This window comes from Magnolia sinica, chromosome 6, assembly GCF_029962835.1.
Source record: "Magnolia sinica isolate HGM2019 chromosome 6, MsV1, whole genome shotgun sequence".
Lineage (NCBI taxonomy): Eukaryota > Viridiplantae > Streptophyta > Magnoliopsida > Magnoliales > Magnoliaceae > Magnolia > Magnolia sinica.
This window is the reverse complement of record NC_080578.1, coordinates 92,806,789-92,829,108: the sequence shown is the minus strand read 5'-3', so window position 1 is coordinate 92,829,108 and position 22,320 is coordinate 92,806,789. Positions and strand designations below refer to the sequence as shown.

Sequence of the window (22,320 nt, the reverse complement as noted above, 5' to 3'; positions counted from 1 at the left end):
ACAATTATCTGATGATGAATTGAATGACTTGCAGTTTTGTCCCATTGAGCATCCAAACGCACCCTTAGCTGAATATTTATTTTTTCTCTTTTCTCAATTGGTGCTAATCATTCGATTCCTTGATTGCCAATGCAGGCAAAAAACTGCAAGGCCAGGTGAATTGAATTATGAATGTAATGTGTCCGGACCATCATTCTTCAAGCATTTGAGTTAAAATGCCTATATTGGAGGACAAGAAAAGATGAGCGGTTTGATCGTGGCCTTCACCAAAGCATATCTGCCATGGCCTGAATGCTTGGAGCTGCATCTTTAGGTACGTTCACTTGACCTTGCCTTTCACTGGCTGAATGCCATTTGTTGGTTAGGTTTAGCTTCAAGATAGGATGTCCTAGTACAAAAGTCAAAAAGCTATAACAGTCACCCAGCAATGGCGTGTATATAGCTAGGAAAGCGCAGGTATCAATTCAAAATTAAATGGTCTTTGCATTACCTGTCTATCTGTTTGAAATGTAAATATGTTTGCCGGCATTATAAAAACGGCCTATCTGCATTGCATTCAATTAGTAAATTCTTCTATTGTGGAGAATCATAGCTGCAAGGGCTGAGTGAGACCAGAATAAGATTTCTTCTCCATCCACAGAACTCTCTTTCTTGGAATTGTCTATCAGGAACTGTATTCCATTCCTTTTTAAACTTCTGTGGATGGAAGGATGGAAGGAAACTTTATATCAGCTTGGTGTCAGCACACATCTTTGTCTCAGATGGTCCAATCTATCATAGTGAACAGATGGTGCGTTTAGGTGCACCATCGAATCAAATGGCAGTTTCCAGACAAATATTGTGTTCGGAGTTTCCACAGCATTCATATTGAAGGTTTGGACTAAAAATTGCAGTAAGATATACATCTGGCTTGGAAAGGCCTAGGTTCTGGGCTTGATGCTAAAATGTAATTTGAGTCTAATTCGGCTATGCCAAATTGAGCTGAATTGCCATTTTAGTGAAGAGAAATGAAACAATGGAGTTGGTTGAACCATAATAAGGTAGAGCCCCAACGAGTGTATGCCATGTGGCATTGTAAAATCCTTTTTCAAAATAACTCCAGAAAATATTTTGGTAAGTGCTTTTTAATGGCAGTTGTCCTCTCTCATCGAGGCTCTACCTTAATACGCATCAACCAGCTCTATTGTATTCTCTTTAGCGAAGGACGAATTATCTTAGAACTGAGAATAAAAACTTCTTAGTGCATCCAAATGTAATTACACTGAATGTTTCAAGCATACCTGAAGTGCATGTTAAAATTGGCATGCAACAAACTGTAATCTATGCTTTAAACATCGCGATTGCTGCAACAAGTACACTTGTTCTTGAGAGATCATTGTTGCAAATATGTGCTAAATCCACAGGTTTGACAGTAACAGCCCAGCACTAACAAGCCCAACGCACAGAAGTAGAAAGAAGAAAGAGAATATTAGAGGAGAAGAAATCATACCACCAAGAATGCTAACACGTTGAAGAGAGAACTCTTGAGAAGAAACTTTTTTTTTTTTGTTAGAACTTTTTCTCTTTTTCTTTCTCTTAGCAAAAAGCTACAAATGTGTACTCTACTTGTAGAATATAAAAAAATTATGGTCTAATTAGAACTCTTAACAAAATAAAAGTAATCTTCGATTGTTTTGTTAAATTTAAACTTTCTGTTGAAACCTTGTTTTCTTGTACCATCAAAGTGCTTCAAAATGAATCAATCCCACATGGGTTCCGCATCACATGAGCCGCCTGCCTCACACGGGCCACTTACCTGGAGTGTGTCCCCACCTCTCACAGGCCACCCCACTCGGTATGAAAATGCCCATGCATTAATCACTCCTCAGGACAACTAACCACTTGCTCTAAAAGCTCGAACTGATAGAGCGTGGTAAATCAATCCATTTATCTCATAGCCCAGGCCCCACATCCCATGGGTTAGGTTCTCTGCCGAACCACCCTTATGGGCCCCACATCACACAGGCTTCGCATCACACGAGCCACCTACCTCATACGGATACGGGTGGGCCCCGCCTCGCATAGGTTGCCCACTCCAAGTGTGCCCCCACATTCCACAGGCCACCCCACTTGAGCTCGGTGGGAAAATGTCCTTGCATTAGTACCCAATTTCAACAATTATTGTCTCAACATGTAATCTTGCATCATATGTCATGTCCACATATCCCTGAACAAAATGGGGTAGCGCCATAGCAGAACGTAAGCAGCGACACATTGTTGACACCCGTCTTACTCTCTTAGCTCAGGTTGGTATGCCTCCCACCTTCTGGGTTGAACCATTCAATGCTTCTGTTTATCTAATAAATTGATTGCCTGCAAAACATTTAGATTATGTTTCTCCATTTGAAAATTTATTTCATAAAATCCCAAAATACTCTTTGGTTCATATGTTTGGTTGTGCATGTTATCATTATCTACGTCCTATTAATAAAAACAAGCTTCAATTTCATTGCAAAAGGTTTATCTTCTTGGGTTATTCCCTTAACCACCAGGGATACAAACGCCTTGTATTTATCACGCCATGTTGTTTTCGATGAAGGATCATTCCCATTTAAAATTTCCATCGTAGGGTCTTCTCATTCTTTGCCTCAGAGAGTTGATTCTCCATGTGTCTGGAACATGCCATGCTGCCTTCTGCCTCTCATCTGCCCACTGCACCTCCACCTAGTTCCATATTACCTGCTTCCCTTCCTCCAGCATCTTCCCCTTCTACACTCGTTTCATCAACCACCTCAGTTGTCCCACTCACACAATCTCCACCAAACCAACCCAACTTCTCTACTCACCCCATGAAAACACGTGGACGAGTGGGTATTCACAAACCAAATCCTAAATATGCCTTAACTGGTACTCTTGTTACCGGCCCTGTTGAGCCCTCTTGTTTCTCTCAAGCATACAGATTTCCTAAAGGGATGCAAACAATGTGTATGGAATTCGATGCCCTACAAAAAAGTGACACTTGATCCTTAGTGCCTTCTCCTCTTCTATGAACATCCTTGCAAATAAATGGGTGTATAAAATTAAGAGACACTCTGATGGAATGAGAGAAAGATTCAAAGCTCGCCTGGTCGCTAATCACTATCATCAAAAAGAAAGGTTGGATTTTATTGAAACTTTTAGCCTTGTGATCAAGCATACCACTATTAGGACAATTTTGGCCATTGCTCTCGCTAATTGATGGTCGATTCAACAGCTTGATGTCCAAAATGCTTTTCTCCATTCCTATGCTTAGCTTAGGCTCCCCCAACCCCATTTCGGTTAGGGCAGGGGCAATCCCGTGGCGAATCCCATGTAGACCAATAGATCGAGATCCATAGTCCATTTCGGATCCGGATCAAGCTTGTTTTGAGCGAGTGGCTAATGATCCTGCATATATATGAGTGTGTGTGTGTGTGTGTGTACTTGATTTTCTGGACCACAGCATATTATGGGCCTACGCTAAAGCTTCACATTGGTCATTGAGTAAAGTTCTGACTGTTTTTGGGGCTCCATGCATGTCAAGCTGTTTCCTAGATTACTGGATCATTGAGTATACTATGGTACTAACCTTCAGCAGGTTTTTTACACAAAGAAGTTTATCCGCACCAGCCTAAAGGATTTGAAGACCCAGCCTTTCCTAATCATGTATGTCGCCTTCATAAATCAATTTACGGCCTGAAACAGGCCCCTAGTGCTTGGTTTCAACTCTTTTTCGACGACCTTGAGGAGCTTGGTTTTATGGAATCGAAGGTGGATTACTCATTATTTACTTACCATGAGAATGGAGTGACCATGTTTCTCTTAATCTACGTTGATAATATTCATCTTGGAAATTTCTTTGCTATGAAGGATTTAGGACGGCTCCATTATTTTCTTGGGCTTAAAATCGACTTCTTCAACAAAGGCTTATATCTTACTCAAACTAAGTATGTTTTGGACTTACTCAATGTACTCATATGGAATCTGCCAAGCCGTACACTTCTCCTGCAATGTTTGGCAAAAAGATGCAGCCCACCAATGGCGATCCACTAAAATATCCGACCACTTATCGAAGTGTTGTCGGTGCTTTACAATATCTCACCCTGACTCGCCTTGACTTGGCTTTTGCTATTAATCAAGTTTGCCAGTTAACGCATGCTCCAGCCAACATTCATTGGACCATTGTTAAGCATACTTTACGCCATGTTAAAAGAAAGTTGATCATGGCCTTTTCTTTCAACCGGGGCCATTAAAACTTGAAGCATACTTTGATGCCGATTATGTTGGGTCACATGATAATAGATGATCTACTGGTGTTTAGTGTATTTATCTCGGTTATAATCCCATTTCATGTAGCGCAAAAAAACAGTCCACTGTCTCTTGATCTAGCACTGAATTTAAGTACCGTCAACTTGCTCAGACGACCGCAAAAATCTCTTGGTCATGGATGCTCCTTAAGGATTTAAGAGCGCCTCTTTCCTTGCCTCCTGTTATTTGGTGCGACAACATTAGCTCTATTTCACTAGCCTTTAATCCCCTTTTTCATTCTCGTACAAGCATATGGAGGTAGATTATCACTGTGTTCGTGAAAAGGCTGTTAGGAAGGAACTTGATATTCAATATATCAGCATGGTTGATCAAGTGGTCGATGTCGTTGTGTTCGTGAAAAGGCTGTTAGGAAGGAACTTGATATTCAATATATCAGCATGGTTGATCAAGTGGTCGATGTCGTTACGAAGGGCCTCTCAACTTCCCAGTTTCAACCTTTGAAGAGCAAACTCATGGTCCGTGCCTGTCCCATGCGTTCGTGGGAGTGTAATAGCTATATTTATATTAATCAATCTTCCTCTCAATTCAAACCAAATTCACACAATTTAACATTGATTTTTCTCTATTGGTAAAGGATTGATTGTATATCCCTTAAATCAAGGGAACGTAAATCTGTATAAGATGATAGAGAAATGAAACCGGAGGATATGAAGAATTGGGATTCAACCATTTTTGAATTTCTTTAGTTTTTATATAGTCTTTTAGTCAGTAAGAGAGAGGAAACCAACAGTAGCAAATGACATAAATACCCTTCTCTGTATGTCAAATTCCTTTCAATTTCCTCCTAAAACCCATGATTTTCTAGCTTTCCATAGACTAATTGCTTGGGGTAAAATTGCCCATGGCTACTCATGTTATATATATTAGAGATATGCCTGATAATAAATTTTAATTCCAACTTGAGAAGTTGGCTGCAATACGGACTGGGTGTACTGTTAACGATCGGTCATTGGATCTTAGTCATGTTTCAATGATCTAAAATGAGTGATCAATTGGTTTAAATGTTTCTGGTAGTGGGGCCCATCTAATGAATGGTTTTGATCACTGAAACATGACCCCGAATCAACTGATTATCGAGTCTGTCTTTGGAGTGTATTATCACAAACTACACAACTTGATCAACGAGAAAGTGTGAATGACCCACAATCTAGACCGCGGAATTCGGTGGAAAAAAAAAAAAACCTAAGAGGGGCAATTTAGGCAACATTTGAATGTTTGCAATTTATTTTACTTGGGGATCCAAACACACCATGAATTGCCATTATGTTTATTTAAACTCGCAGTTCATTATTTGATGTGCTGGAAATGGACGGCTACAATATAAAGGCATCCCTTTTCAGATCCTGGATGGTGGGTGCACATTAAACTCGGTCTCATTACAACATTAATTTAAGGCCGTTGATCTGATGTCCCCCACATTAAATATAGAGTTGATCTGATGTTCCTCGTCATGGATGCAGCATGCCTTGAAAGCTCCTAAACTTTTCTTAGTTGAATGGGGACCGTTGCCATCAGAACAATGGACGGAGATTGCCTACGGTCCCAACCATAGGAAGTTCCTGCATAAGCTAGGTGGGGCCTACCGTGATGTTTGTAAGAAATCCAACCCATCCATCCGATTTTCATACTCATTTTAGGAGATGGTTCCAAAAATGAGGCAGATCCAACGTGACAGGAAAAAGTGGGGAAGGAAAATGAAATGAGCTGAACCCAAAAATCAGGCCAATCCAAAACTCAAGTTGGGCCATACCACAGATCCAAACCTTCCCGGATCTATCCCACTGGGATTAGCTTAAAATACAAAAATATTAGGCTGATCCAAAGCTTCTGTAGCCCACCAATGTTTCAACAGTAAGTGTTCAATCTTTATTATTCGTGGTGTGGCCCACTTGAGTTTTGGATCTGCCTCATTTTTGGGTTCATGTACTAAAATGAACTGGCATCTTGGATGGGCTGGGTGCCCACTTGCATAAGCTGGAGATCCATCCTTGGGATGGCAATCATATGATATGGTAGAACGTGTGGGGCCAAAAGCAGACCCATGAGTCCAGGGTACACATGTTAGTCTGATGTATCAATCGTGATGGTCCACCTAGTGGGACCTATAACATGTATGCTCTATTAGTAAAAAATAACAGCTATGAAACAATCCTACCGATCACTTTTCTTTTTCATTTTTTCTCTCTTGCATTGGACGGTCAACCTTTTTTTATTTCCTGCCGTTACTTGGATGCAGACTGGGTCCTACCCCACCATCCCTTGCTACGAACGGACAAGGGCTCTGAGGGGCCAGCGTGATGTATGGGTTTTATTCATACCGTCCAATGCCATGAGAAAAGTTTCTATGGGGTCAAGCATATGGGAACTTCCCATGAGGTCGAGCTGTGTGGGCCCCACCATGATGTATGTCGAACATCAACACCGTGCATTTGATGGTTCCCTTTAAATTATAGGATATCCCAAAAATCAGCAGGAACTCAGGTAGGCTATACCATATAAAATCATGTGAAACTGTTATTAAAATACCCCTCCACCTTTATATCACTCACGCATGTTTTCTGCAAACTTGTGCCAGAAATCTAGGTGAAGCCTGCCCTGGTTTTTTTTTTTTTTTTTTGAGAAATCCACCCTGTCCATCCGTTTTTCCATATCATTTTAGGATGAGAGGCCAAAAATGAGCCAGATCCACGACTCAAATGGGCCAAAAATGTGAGGATTGAAAGTCCACAGTTGAAATATTTGTGGGGCCGCAGAAGTTTTAAATCAGGATAACATTTGTATTTTAAGTTCATCTCAGTAGGAATATTGCTATGAATGGTATGGATGCACTTGAAACATTACTTTCGACTGAGGAAGGTTTAATGGCGGGAATTTCCCTTCCCACCTTTTCCTTTTAGTGCGGCCTACTTAGTCTTTCATCCTGCTCAATTTTTGCCTTAGCTCTCCAAAAACTGATGAACAAGGTGGATTTCTCACAAAAATTACAAAAGGACTTTGCGGAACATACTGCAACCCTGCCCGTGAATTTATCATGATAGAAGTTCATTCACACTGTTTCTATCCACTTCGGGGCGGATTATATACTCACAGATTGTCGGAGCAAGTCTTGCTGCTGAAGTGATATCACATGTTTTGTATCCACACCTTCCATCCATTTGGAGAGATCATTTTAGGGCAATATCCAAAGAATGAGTGAAATCTAAACCTCACCATTAAAAACTTCTAAAGGCAACAAAAGTTTTAGATCAAGATAATATTTGTGTTTTCTCTTATTTCATGTCTTTTTTAACTTTTGAACAGGTTCAATTTCAAATAAACATTATGGTGGGCCTTGGGATAGTTTCATCGGTGGGAATCACTCTCCCAATTGTTTTCGGGTCCACTACAGCTTTTTATCTGCCTCCTTCTTTGGCTCATGCCCTAAAATGATATCTCAAAATGGATGGACGGTATGGATACAACACATACATCATAGTGGGGTCCACAGAACTTGGTAATGTAACTTCAATAGCCAACTCCTACCCAACATGTAAGTATCGAATCCACGTAAGTCCACTTCCATATTAAAAGGCGTAATGAAAGGGATAAGCTATTAGCTGGTGTACCACACACGAACTATATAGCTGATGTATTGAAGTCAGCAAGTTTTGTGGGTTCCATCATGAGATATGTGTTATATCCAAGTTGTCCATCGATTTTGAGAGCTCTTCTTAAGGCTTGAGACAAAAAATAAGATGGATATAACACTCAATTAAACCGTCGATCCAGGGGTTTTTTGCAATTCCGGGCTGCGCAACCTGGCATACCTGGGTTGGTTGGCTTCAGTAGCTCGTTCTACCACAAAATCATATATTTTACGTCAGATAACTCATTCCGGATTGTAAGATACGCCCGATTTAAGGTTCGATGGTCTGGATCACTTCTGTCATCGACCGGGCCTTTTCTGATCGATCTTGGCCATGTAACTGTCCGCGACCCGCTCTACACCAGCTAGGGATAGGCCAGGGCAGTGCCCAATCCACATCGTTACTTTGGAGGCCCGCTGATGACATGACTAGCGTCATTAGTCCACCTATATTTTGAACTGCTTTCCATCCACCAATTAGATATTCCTATAGATGGTCCAGACTATTTCATTGTATTTTATGACAGACTAATTATTAATAAATTCCATGATATTAGTGTAGGACCTGGAACGTTTCAATGAGTCATCCCCAGTAACTCTTGACTTGTGGACTCTGGCCTTGGCCTAAGACAGTACAAGTCAGTCCAAGTCATTGATTTATTTTAATCAAGGGAACCAAACGCCGCCGGAAAGTCACCTATCACATCTATTGAAGATGGCTCCATTCAAATAATGTCGTGGTGTTTTAAAAAATAGTATAAAAAATTAATAGGCAAATTGTGTAAGAAGGATACACCCATATAATGTTGGGCTGTTTTAAAAATTGGAATAAAATATTATAAGGTGAATCATCTTCTTTCACATCTTTTTTTTCCCCTCCTGGAGTGTATATAAGTGTATGCACATGGGGGTGTGAATCTGATTCGGTAGGCTGGCGTGGGAGTTTTAATGGACTTGGTTTTGTTAAAATTGTTTTGTTTTAACTAATCATTTTCTAATAAATTGTTTATAGCCACTAAATGTGGGTCACTTGTCTTCTCAAATCCAGACGCATCTTAACTTCATGTATCCATGTCCTGGTAGAATTAGACCTCTCTTCCTTTTTTATGTTTATAAATAAGAGGATCGTCTCTTAAGTTTTTCATCAATTGTTATAAATAATAATAAATAAATAAATAAATAAAACATAACATTTCTTATTAATTTTTCTCTTTCAATAATAATTTTTTTTTTTATTTTTATCTTTCTATGTGCGGTGATGGTTTCTTATGGTTTACGGCTTATGCATATTTTGAATGTTATATGTTAGTAATTATATCTTAAAAATAGCATGTTGAGAGCTTACTATACTAATAAATTCTACTGAAAGGTACAAACTATTTTAAAGAAAGCATTGGTATAAATGTTGCGTTCTAATAAAAAATCAGATTCATTATCAACTGAGTTACCATGCTCACGGTTGCTTTACCTGAGTTACCATGATAATCAGATTTATTATTATTAGAATACCATTATTTCCAACAAAAGATATAATAGTGATACACACAGCAAGGTATGCATGCAACACATTACAACAATGCACAAAACCTTACACGTTTCAGATTCGGATTCCTCATCGTGTGTAAAATAACTACTATAGGTGGAACCATACTCATATTCCATGCATGTTCTTCCTTGTATATGGTAGTACCATAGGAGAATTCTTCCTTGTATATGTGTTATTTAGGAGGCGTTTGGATCTTAAGTTACTTAAGAAAAACTACTTAAGCCTCAAGTAACCCATCTTGGTTTTACTTATTAGGCTGAAGTGATTAAATAACTTTAAGGAAAAAGTTACTAATAATTGATCTTATACAAAACTTATTTCAAATAAAGTACTTATCTATTATTGTAAGTAGAAAAGTAACTTATTTGGTGGTATCTAGACAGATTATTATTGTCAGTGTAATAAGGTATTCAAGCAAGGGCCCAATTTAGGAGCTTTACTAAGCCCACATGTGCGTATCAGCACGTCCCCCAACTGAAATATTCAAGCCATCCATTACAAGGATACAACTATAGATTTCCTACCCCAAGAATCACGTCTGTCCATTAGCAGGTGGGCCACAATTAACTTAACAAGGGCACAGTTGGGAAAATTTGGTCAGTCTTCTAACCCATCCACCTATTTTTATTATCATAGCACACATGGTGAGTGGGTCAACATTATCTTTCGGACATGGTGGATGCAAGGTGGCCTTTACATGATGAATGGCTTGGATATTTCATCAGCATGCCAATGCCGGCATATGTGGTGGTTTGTACATTAGGAGACTGTTTGGATGGTAAGTTGCTTAAGATAAACTACTTATGCATCTTAGTTTCTACTTATTAAGAAGATAAGTATGTTTGGCAAATAACATACTTATCAGCTTCTCCTCTCTTTCGTCTCTTCTGATGCTTTTCTTCAGCATCTTATATGATGTAGAGCGGGTCGCGGACAGTTTCATGGCCAAGATGGATCAGAAGAGGCCCCATCGCAAGCGGAAGTGATCCAGACCGTCAGGACCTTAAATCAGGTTTATCTCGCAATACAGAATGAGTTATTTGGTGTACCATATATGATTTTGGGATAGAACGAGCTACTGTAGCCACCCAACCTACTATGTCGAGTTGCACATGCTGAATTTACAAAATATTATCAGATCGACGGTTGAATTCCCGTTTTATTTTCGTTTTCACTCTTTATGGTAATTTTTAGTTCCAATATAACTCTCCATCAATTGGGCTTTAGGAGTTGCGCTCAACATGACAAGTGCTTAGAATAATTAAAAAAATGTCATGGTTCAGGCAAATAGGACACTTACAATTTTTAGCCGAAAACCTTGCTCATTAGTGGAAATCACGACCGTCTGTAAATAGTAAGTTTACTAGTAAGTTGTAAATTTTAGGAGTTTTAGTTGCAATTTGATTTCAAAACTTCTCCCATGATTTAGTATCCCTATTTAAAGGGTTGTGAACTCGTTTATTTCATTCATCAATCAAATTACAAATTTTATAGAATTTAATTTCTATTTTTTTTGTTTTTTCCTTGTTGATTTGAGAAGTCTCTGTGAGGAGTCGGAGAAGCTCCGTGGATTCAGAGTAGTTATCCCTTTGAGGAAGATGGTGATCGACCTCAACATGTTCATCATTGTGTCATAATGAAAAGTAAAAAAGCTAAAATAAAAAATAAAAATTAATTGAATTGATTATATACTTTTAAGTAAATTTAAAAGTTACTTATAATTAATCATAAACCAAACTTACTTATCTGAAATAAATCACTTATCTACTACTGTAAGTAGAAAAAGTAACTTATTTGGTGGTATCCAAATGGGCCCTAACTGACTGTGGGCCCCAGCCAAGGTATGTCCAAGCCCAACCTACATAATAAATCCAAAGCTTGGGCACTTGAGTGTCCAAAACCAATAAGATAGAAACCGGGCCACGACAATGGACCAAAACAAACAAGCTCAGGCCTGGTCTGTAATGATTATGGGCCCTACCTGGACCAATCCATCCCGACGGGCCTCCTAAGATTCGTCATTGTAATCAATACTTTCATTAATAATATCAATTTTATTTTACTTTTCTTATAAGATATTATCTCTACATCAACACTTTTTATTAATAATATCAATTTTATTTTACTTTTCTTATAAGATATTATCTCTACATCAACACTTTTCATTAATAATATCAATTTTATTTTACTTTTCTTATAAGATATTAACTCTACATCAACACTTCATTAATAATATCAATTTTATTTTACTTTTCTTATAAGATATTATCTCTACATCAATCAAGGGTTATCATATAGAAGAAGACAGTGACCACTTTTATTCCACGCACTCGCCATTCGCCACGTGGCCATGGCTGGTGGGCCATCACCCTTTCTGCTAAAGTTAGCTGAAAACCCTTTTTTCATGACCAAGGTTTTGTTTACAAGTCGTTTTTCATGGATAACGAGTCATTTTCATGGATAATGACATGTTTGATAACTGATATTTTTCCCATGGTTACCATCTATGGTGTATGGGACGAGATGGACGGATCATCATATGGCAGGACAGATGGACCATCCAGATTCGTCCAGCCTCTAGCTCAAGAGCTTTGCTATTATCTTCTGAAAATAGATGTTTGGTACGAGAGGTCAGATATTTGATATAAGCTAGAAGGGTATAGCTGCGCAACCGTCCATGCATGTAAATCTGGGGGAGTGGATTAGATACGGCTCGGCCTCACGGAATATGGTGCGGCCCTGACAGTCAGTCTAACCATGTGCAGTATATCCATGCCATCCATCTGTTTTGATAGCTCATTTTAGGGCATGAGCACAGAAATGAAGCAGTTAAAAATCTCGGGTGGACCACAATATAGGAAACAATGGTGATTGAAATGGCCACCATTAAAATTTTCTAGGCCCATGGTAACGTTTATTTTCCATCCAACCTGTGGATAAGATTGCACAGAAGTGGATGATGGGGAAAAACAAATATCAGCTTGATCCAAAACTTTTGTGGCCCACAAGAAGTTTTTGATAATCAATCATCATTGTTTCCTGTAGTGTGGTCGACATGAGATTTGAATCTGTTTCGTTTTTTGTCTCATGGCCTAAAATGACATGGAAAAATGGATGGACGGCATGGATATATTACACATAAATCCACATGGGCCCCATGGTCAGGGCCACTCTGCATTGAGCAAGGCCGAGCCAAACCTAATCCACTCCCAAATCGTGGGACCAATGTGGATTACCTAACAATTGGTATACCGACGGTTAGATTGGTGCCCATAAAACCTACTCTTAAATTGAATAAATAAATAAATAAATAAAAGAAAGCCAATCGCTCAAATTCAACAAATAAATGTCCATCAATGCAGGGATAGAATTATACATAGATCCGATTTTGGGACCATTGCCTGTCCATGATGTTGGTGAGGAATCACGCTCAAAGCTACCGCATGATTTGAGCTAAACCAAACTCAAACAATAGGGATAAGCTCAAAGCCGTGTAAAGCTCAAACATGAGGTGTCACACATAAATACGCTAAACCAAAATTGGGTCAAACTCGAATCAGCTCAGTTACATATATAGGCAACCGTGATGTGTATTGTCCATCCATTTTTCAAGTTATTTTAAGGCAAAAGCTTAAAATTGAAAATATCCAAAGTACAAGTGAACTAGGCCACAGGAACAATGTGAATATGATGTTGAAAACTTCCTATAGCTTATAAAAGTTTTGAATAAAGTATTTTCCCTCTATATTTATCTTTGTGACCTTACGAATAAGTTAGATGTCAAATAAACATTACTAATAGGTTATAGGAAAGTTTCAACGGTGAACATCACTATCTCTACTATTTCATATAGTGTGGTTCACTTAAGTTTAGGATATGCTTAGATTTTATACTTATGTTATTCAATGATATGAAAAAATAAATGGACAGTGTGAATAAGACACATGGTGGGCGTCACAATTTCCTTGAGTTGCTAGTACAAAATCTGCTTCCTTCAACTAAAGGCATTTCCCTCCCTATGTTTTCTTGTGCTGTGGCACACTTGGGTTATGGATCCACACATGTCCTAACTTTAGCTGTCAAAACCGATGGTCGGAGTGGATTTCTCACAAACATCATGGTGGGCCTCACCTAGCTTCTAGTCGGGGGCAATTGGGGTCAAGGGTATCTACGGTGGGCCTACAATGCGATGGGAACCGTCGGATACATGTAACTGTGTGCATGTGTGTGGAATAAGATGGATAAAGAGTTGAATGCTTTTCTTCTCGCTTGGGAAATAACTTTCCATAGTGACCTTCGTCTCTTACCTAAGTCTAATTAATGATGATGATTTGTTTCACGAGAAAGAGAATACTAGCTGGAACGATATCCAAGAAAAAGTATGGTAGTTAGCAGACCATGAAGTAGGTGACATGAACCCTGGCTAATGCACTTTTTTCGTACCAGCCTCTGGGAACCATGGACCACGGTCAAACCATTTCCAGTCTGTCATGGTTTCTATTCCCTTTTCTTTTCCCCAGGATAAATATCAGAAGAGACAGGATAGTTAGGCTACTGCCCATTGGGCGCGGAGACCTAGGTAGAGATGGACGGTCCTGTTAGAGGGGCATCGGGGCATTGTATGTATTTGTTTTATCCACTACTTCCATCCATTTTGACAGATCATTTTAGCGTGTGAGCCCAAAAAATGAGACATATTTAAGGCTCAAGTGGACCACACTACATGAAGTGGTGGGGTTTTGAAACCCTTCCGTTGAAATATTGTTGAGGTATACAGAAATTTTGGTTCAAGCTAATATTTATGTTATCCTCTCGTCCAGGTCTATGTGACCTTAAGAACAGGTGAGATGACAAATAATCATCACGGTGTGCCCTAATAAGCTTTCGACAGTAGGAATTTGATCCTACTGCTACTTGTGGTGTGGCCCACTTGAGCCTTCAATCTATCTCCTTTTGGGGCTGATGCCCAAAAATGATCTGTCAAAATAGATGGACCGCATGGATAAACTACATACATCACAATGGACCTACAGACAAGGTCCCAGTGGGATAGTACCTTAATCCGCGCCCTATAAATCCATAAATAACGGGTTAATTGAAAATTGCTGATACTTCCCTTGGGAAGTCGTATTGCTTGTGACCAGGGGCACACACATATCTCCATGCTTGGGGCTGTGGAAGGTCCACAGATATGTCTTTGACAAATCCACTCCGTATATCTGTTTTGATAGACTACAATGGGATAAGATTCTAAAAATCAGGTAGATTCAAAACTCAGCTGGGCTACACCAACAAAACAGTGAGAATAGCAAAGTGCACCGTTGAAACCTTTCTGGAGCTGACCTTTACGTTTATATGCAATCCAAACCTTTCATGGAATTATTACCACTCAGATAAGCTGTAGGAATAAATATCATCATGATACGGAACTTGTGTCCTCTACTGTTTTGTATGTTATTGCACACATGAGTTCTGGATCTACCTTGTTTTTAAAATCTTATATCATCTAGTCTTTCAAAACAGATGGACTTGTCACGGATATCTGTATCGCCCCACACAGCCCCGGGCCTCATTGCCCGCAGTCACGGGCAATCTGCTCTCACCTTCCTTACTCTTTTGGTAGGGTAGTGGGGCCATTTTCCTACTAGGTGTGCAACTCTGATGAGGAGTGCGCGGATAATTTTATGGCTAAGATGGATCAGAAAAGGCTCGTCCACGATAAAAGTGATCCGGACCGTCAGACTTTAAATTGGGCGTATCTCGCAATCCGAAATAAGTTATCAGACATAAAATATATGATTTTGGGGTAAAACGAGCTACTTTACCCACCTGACCCCGCTTTGCTGGCTTGCGCAAGCTGGATTTGCAAAATACCATTAGATTAATGATTATTTTCCTATTTTAATTCCGTTTTTATTATAAATAGTATGTTTGTACCTAACGTGAAATGTATAAGTTATCAGACATAAAATATATGATTTTGGGGTAAAACGAGCTACTTTACCCACCTAACCCCGCTTTGCTGGCTTGCGCAAGCTGGATTTGCAAAATACTATTAGATTAACGGTTGTTTTCCTATTTTAATTCCGTTTTTATTATAAATAGTATGTTTGTACCTAACGTGAAAAGTGCTTAAAATGATTAGGAGAACAACTTGGAGAAGCCAAATAAGACACTTTTTATTTTTGGTCGAAAACCTTGCCCATTAGTTATGAATTCCTTTAGCTTTCTCTAACCTTAAATCAACCAAGGACCTTGACAACCTAATCAGAATTCAGGTGGGGTGATGTAGAGTGGGTCGTGGACGGTTTCATAGCCAAGATGGATTGAAAAGGCCCGGTCGACGATAAAAGTGATCCAGACCATTAGACTTTATATAAGGCATATCTCGCAATCCAGAATGAATTATCGGGCATAAAATATATGATTTTGGAGTAGAACAAGCTACTTGAGCCACCCAACCTACTATGCCGGATTGTGCAAGCTGGATTTGTGAAATACCATTGGATCGACAATTGTTTAGAATAATTAGGAGAATAGCTTAGTGAAGCCAAATAGAACACTTACTATTTTTGGCCAAAAACCTTGCGACCTCATCATGTTCATCCCTTGTCACGGGGTCAATCGAGTTCAGGTTGAAGAGAACCCAAGTTGCTGCCCTGCTATAATTTGTGTTAGAGTTAAAATTGAAATTTCAAAAATTATACTCTAATTCTGCCCACATAGATGTCAGTGGAAAATCCATTCTTTCATCAGTTTTTCAAGACAAGGGATGTAGCATGAATCTAAAAATCAGGAATATCCAAAACTCACGTGGGCCACACAACATGAAACAGGGCAACAGAAACATCCACCGTTAAAACCTTCCTAGAGGGCACCATGATATTTATATGCTATCAAATCGTTCATAAGTTATTACCACTAAGATAAAATGTAGTCAGAAATATCATCCTGATACAAAACTTCTGCAGTCCCCATAAAGTTTCCAATGTTCACATTCATTCCCTGATGTTTCATGTGGTGTGGCCCACATGAGTTTTTTATATGCCTGATTTTTATCTTCCTATCATATTGTTGTCTTTCAAAACTGATGAACGGAGTGGATTCAACACAAGAATTTCCAATGAAACAGAGTCACTCACGTAGACGGCACTCACATGTGTCAGAAATTAACCGTGAAACGGTGGCCTCACCTTAGATAGCAAACAGATAGTTTGGCTGTTTGGATTTTGTACATCTCACGTATGGCCCACTAATAGTGACAACACATACAGGCCTCTGTACACGTGGCATCTATGTGACAGAAATTAGTCCTGAAAAGGGTGACAAGAAGCATACCCACTGAACCTGCCACGTGTGCAATAAATTAAGCCGTACAAACGGTGGGCCACATCTTAGATGTCAGACATATATTTGGATGGTCTGAATTTTCGTACTGAGCCAGGTCATGTGCATGTGGTGGTATTTTATTTTCTAAAACTAAAGATAATGGTAAAACGGTCATTTGCTCAAAAGATGATGTGGCACAAATCAGTCAATTAGGTGGGCCACATCGTTGGAAACAGTGGACAATTGATGGAGTGACTCAACTTACAAGTGGTGGGCCATCTAGTAAGTGGAATAGCTTCTTTTTTTTTTCGAAGAGTTGTCATTTGAGTGAGATCTGTCGTTTGTACGGTATATATAGAGTTGTCCATGAAAGCTAAATTGGTTGCTAGCCGGAAAGATGGGCACACAGCACAGGCTTTCTCCTTTTCGCACGGATGAACGTGATAAGGTTTATCACAGTGTTCTTGTAGGATAACTACTCCGAATCTATGAAGCCTCTGCTCCTTTCTCTACCATTGGAAATTTGATTGATTGGTGAAATAAATGACTTCACAACGCTTTAAATACATATATCAAGCAATGGGAGAAATTTCAAAATCATATCATAACTAAAACTCCTATAATTCGTAATTTACTATAAATAATAAATTTATTATTTATAAACAATCACGATATCTACTAGTGTGCAAGGTTTTTGGCCAAAAATAATAAGTATTTTATTTGGATTCACCAAGCTCTTCTCCTAATTATTCTAAGCACTTTTTACGTTGAGCACAACTCCTAAAGCCCAACAGATTAAGAATTATAATCAAAGTAAAATTTATTATTTATAGTAAAAACAGAATTAAAATAGGGAAATGACCGTCGATTTGATGGTATTTCACAAATCTGGCTTGTGCAACCTGATATAATAGGGTTGGGTGGCTAAAGTAGATCGTCCTACTCCAAAATCATATATTTTACGTTCGATAACTTATTTCAAATTGCGAGATACGCCCGATTTAAGGTCAGACGGTCTGGATCACTTCTGTCGTCGACCAAGCCTTTTCTGATTCATCTTGGCCATGAAATTATCCACAACCCGCTCACTTATATAGTTCATACTCCAAAAAAATGAAGCATATCCAAATCTTAGGTGGACCACACCATAGGAGAATTGTGGTAATTGAATGCTCATCGTTAAAATTTTCTTAAGTCTTTCGTAACTTTAATTTTTCATCCAACCTGATGATAAGGTAATAAAAATAATAATAATTTTTTTTTTTTTTAAACATGGGATGTGTTGAGGTAAAATCTGCCTTCGATGGGCCCTGGTCTTGCACAAAAGGGTAAACAAAGGAGACCTTAGCTAAGCCGGGGGACCCTCCGATGCCTAAGTCAGATAAGAGAATCTGGGTCTAAGTAGAGTGTAAAGAGAAGGTGCGAGATATTGCATACCTGTAGCAATGGGGTCCCCTGGTATTTAAACCTGCGGGTTGGATGATCTGCGTCCGTTAATCTCAGCACGATTCGCTCAATCAGTAGGATATTGTGATCGTGGAGATTTCATCCATAATCCAGGGATTGTGTAACGTATCGTGTCTTAGGAGAGTGTATCCGTGGGCGAGATATTCAGTCACATCCGCGTATGACAGTTTTCTGGTTTATCACTCGGAATATCCGCATCTGGCCTCAGCCTCGGCCTCACTCGGCCCGAGGCCGAGTACTAGTATTCGGGACTGGTTGAATCCCCTTTGCTTCGGCTATGGACCTCGGACTAAGGTAGCCTCGGCTCCAAGCCTAGTGCATAGATTGACCTTTTGGTCGAGTTATTAAACGAGGGTAACGGCTCGGAGCTGAGATGTGCTGAGAGAGTACTTAGCCCTGCTTATCCTTCATACATTCCCAAGGTTTCCTTTTCGAGCTCTGAAGTCAGTGGCTGGCTTGACTCGTCGAGTTGGATTCCCCCACAACGGGATGAAAGGGAAAAACAAATATCAATTTGATCCAAATCTTTCGCAGCTCACAAGAAATTTTTAGTGGTCTAATACCATTCTTTCCTATGATGTGGTCTGCATGAGATTTTGATGTCTCTCATTGTTTATTCAATCCCCTAAAATAAACTGAAAAAACAGATGAATTGAGTGGATATACAATAATTACATCAAGGTAGGCCCTACGGTCGGGGATGCACCCTGTTAGGTGAGGCCGGCCGCACCTAATCTACTCCCCACCATGACCAGAATAAAATTCGATCTGATAATGACTCGGCTCAGGAAAGCTTGAAGAATCAAAATGTCTTTCATAAAACTCAACTAAGTACAACTCAACATTATTTATACTTTTTAAAATATTAAATAATATTAATGAAAAAACTCAGAAAAACTGATATTTATCTTTCAAAAAATCGAGTTTTTTTATTCAATCGGATTGGAGTCGACTCAGTGCTCTCAAACTAGGTGAAAAAGAGACCATTAACCACCTGGGCATCTCTAGGTGATTTTTTGTTGCTTTCTTTTGCAATCATGGTTTTGAAATTGGAATCAGTGGACCGTCTAACCACCTGCTCTATACATATACAAAATGACAAATGTAAAGTGATGTTCTATACATGACAAGCAAAAGTATTATATTATTAAGCTACACATGGAATTCCCTTTATAACACGAGTTAAACCATCCAAATGCTTTGAACCATTAGATGTATAACAACAACAACAATAATAATAAATACAACTTATGTTTGAACTCATCAATTGGTGAACATCAAATGGACGGTTGTGATTATGATCATCAATACCATTTACAAGCCATATCTTCATTGGATTAAAAAAAAAAATCTTATATGGCTGCCATGTGTAAAGTTGAACTTTTATAGATGAAGAATGGATGATAGAGGGCTTCATGGATGGTTTGGATCGAGGGAAGGAGGGTTGAAAATTTTATCAAATTTGAAAATGGTCTAGCATGCACTATGGATGTTCACGCGCGCAACTTTTCGTTGCCATTTCAATATTTTACAAAATAGCAATGGTTGTAGGAGTTGTTTTATTAGAATATAAAGACTATCTACTAAGTTGATAATTTTAGTCAGTTTTGTAGTTGTCAATTTTTTCTGCATATTTCAGGGTTTTTAACATTATTTCTTTATTTTAGAATTTTGATTGAAATTTTAGAATTCACGCGGTTTTATTATTTTTAGGGCCCGTTTGGATACCCAAATATGTTACTTTTCTATTTATAGAAGTAGATAAGTAACTTATCTAACATAAGTAAGTTTGATTAAAGATTAATTATGAGTAACTTTTTTACTTAAAGTTACTTATTTCAGCTTAATAAGTAGAAATCAAGATAAGCTCTTTGTGGCATAAGTAACTTATCTTAAGTAACTTACAATCCAAACGCCCCTCTAGCAAAATTTCTATTTTTAAAAACATTGTCCAATCAAGGTATATTAGATTTTTGGCGTGCATTGCCTATTTAAAGTCGTTTATGTGCATTGAAAGGCATTCCATTCAATAAATTATTTGCTTCAGTTTTTGTTGTAGAAGATTTTTCTCTCTTTGGGAATTCAAAGATACATGTTAAGCACATTGAGAAAGAAGACTGTGATCTTTTCACCTTCTAACTAGGATCCATCATATTTCACTAGGGTTACATTATTCTAGGGCATTGTGCGTGCAGCATTGGTGGAGAGAAGAAGGGAGAGAAGGGGACAAACCGTGCGCTGCTACTCGCATGGGAAAGAATCTCATCAATGGCTCCGATCCGGAGACCGATCAATGATAGGAAGTGGGTAAAATCTCAGCCCTAGGTTGATAAGCACACAGATTTTTAGAATGCCAAATATAGCCTTCTATCATTTTGAAACCCCTTCTAGTGTTATGTTAAATCTTGAAGTTTAATACCCCTACTACTAATAGCATGTTAAAAATTGTCCATAGCGTGTGTAAAATTGTCCATTTTCTCCTTAAGATTTATATGGTAAAGATCAACTTTGAGTACGTTAAAACTCATGCGAACCCGTGGAGTGCCTAAGGTAAGATCTCAACTCCGCTCATTATATAAGCTTAGATGGTGAGTTTTATATGTGTATTCTCTACTCATTAGTTTTAAGAGTACTCACTAAGGGAAACAAGGAAACACTAAGGGCACGTTTGGATATCACCACATAAGTTACTTTTTCTACTTATAACAATAGATAAGTGACTTATTTCAAATAAGTAAGTTTGGTTTATGATCGAATATAAATAACTTTTTTTACTTAAAAAGCATACAATTGCTTCAGTTATTTTTTTTTTTAAAGCTTTTTAAATTTTCTTAAGTTATTGAAGAAAAGCATAGAAGGATGAAAGAGATGAGAAGTTGATAAGTATGTTGTTTGATAAACATATCTTCTTAATGAGTAGAAACTAAGATAAGATACTTGTGGAATAAGTAGCTTATCTTAAGCAACTTACTATCATAACATAAGTGGACGATAAACTAACTTCTGCACTGGAGAAAGAGAAGCTTACATGTATTTGTTTTGTAAAAAAAGTTCTATTGCGTTTTTCAGTGCTTGAATTGCAATCTTTCTATATTTTGTCATTTAAAGCCGTGTTAGAGAAAATCTCTTTTCTAATCAATTGAGTTTTTGAGAAAAGATTTTACTCTAATGAGGAATGGAAATTGATTATAATTTTCAATTTCTTCTTAAATGCAATGTAAATGAGTCATCATTGTCATTTTTAGCTGTGCAGAATTATGACTCATAAATTGGGGAACAAATTAGCTCATGTGGGCCCCACCTTGATGAGTTTGTGTTCATATCCATGTTGCCCCATCTGTTTTTTCAGCTCATTGAATGACATTATTCCAAAATTTAAGTAGATCTAAATCTCTAGTGTACGCCACATAAAAAAGTGGTGAATGACCATTAAAACCATTTTGCAGGATACAAATGTTCTAGATCAAGCCAATCTTTGTATTTTTCCCTTCATCCAGTTCTTGTTGACCTCACCAACAGGTAGAATGGCAAAAAAAATATTACAGATCTGCTTACATAGGGCCGTGGGAAGTTTTTAATGGCGAGCATTCAATCATCACTATTTCTTATGGTGTGGTCCACTTGAGATTTGGAATTGCTTAATTTTTGGAACCACATCCTAAAAATGAATGGACAAAGTGGATACACGTCTTATCATCAAGGTGGGCCCTACAATGAGGGTAACACCCATTAAGCTTACATGGGTGACACCTAATCTGTACCCTAGAGCCAAATAACATATAAAGTGAAGTAAATTGTAATAATTATATTTTTACATTATAAAATTATTATTTTATTGCGAAGAAAAAATTGATGCAGCTAAATTACCCACACAATTACAAGAATACATAATCATTATCTATTTATTACTATTTATCCATTTACCCTTCTAAATAGAAAAACAGGCAAGCCCTTCTAATTAGAAAGAAGGGGTGGGTCAGAGCAGAGCTGTGATGGACCATTCTATACATCTAACCATGATTCCGAG

At 38.3% G+C, this 22,320-nt stretch overlaps 1 protein-coding gene across 6 annotated transcripts in view; it reads left to right on the top strand.

Annotated features, from left to right (window-relative positions):
- Positions 1–20,745, top strand: part of LOC131249091 (phosphoglycerate mutase-like protein AT74H) — a 34,131-nt gene extending 13,386 nt beyond the window's left edge. Inside the window, exons 5-7 of one of the 6 annotated variants that reach the window (XR_009172674.1) lie at positions 136–313; positions 10,134–10,275; positions 10,402–10,659. Coding sequence is in view for 1 of the 6 variants with exons in the window: in XM_058249656.1 (XP_058105639.1) it covers positions 136–214 (79 nt within the window). In the remaining 5 variants the exon portion in view is untranslated. Of the gene's footprint in view, positions 1–135; positions 587–1,403; positions 1,627–10,133; positions 10,276–10,401; positions 10,660–20,488 lie in introns of those variants that run through there. The other 5 variants (XR_009172675.1, XR_009172673.1, XR_009172672.1 and 2 more) reach the window with 5 other exon arrangements.
- Positions 20,746–22,320: the final 1,575 nt, after the last annotated feature.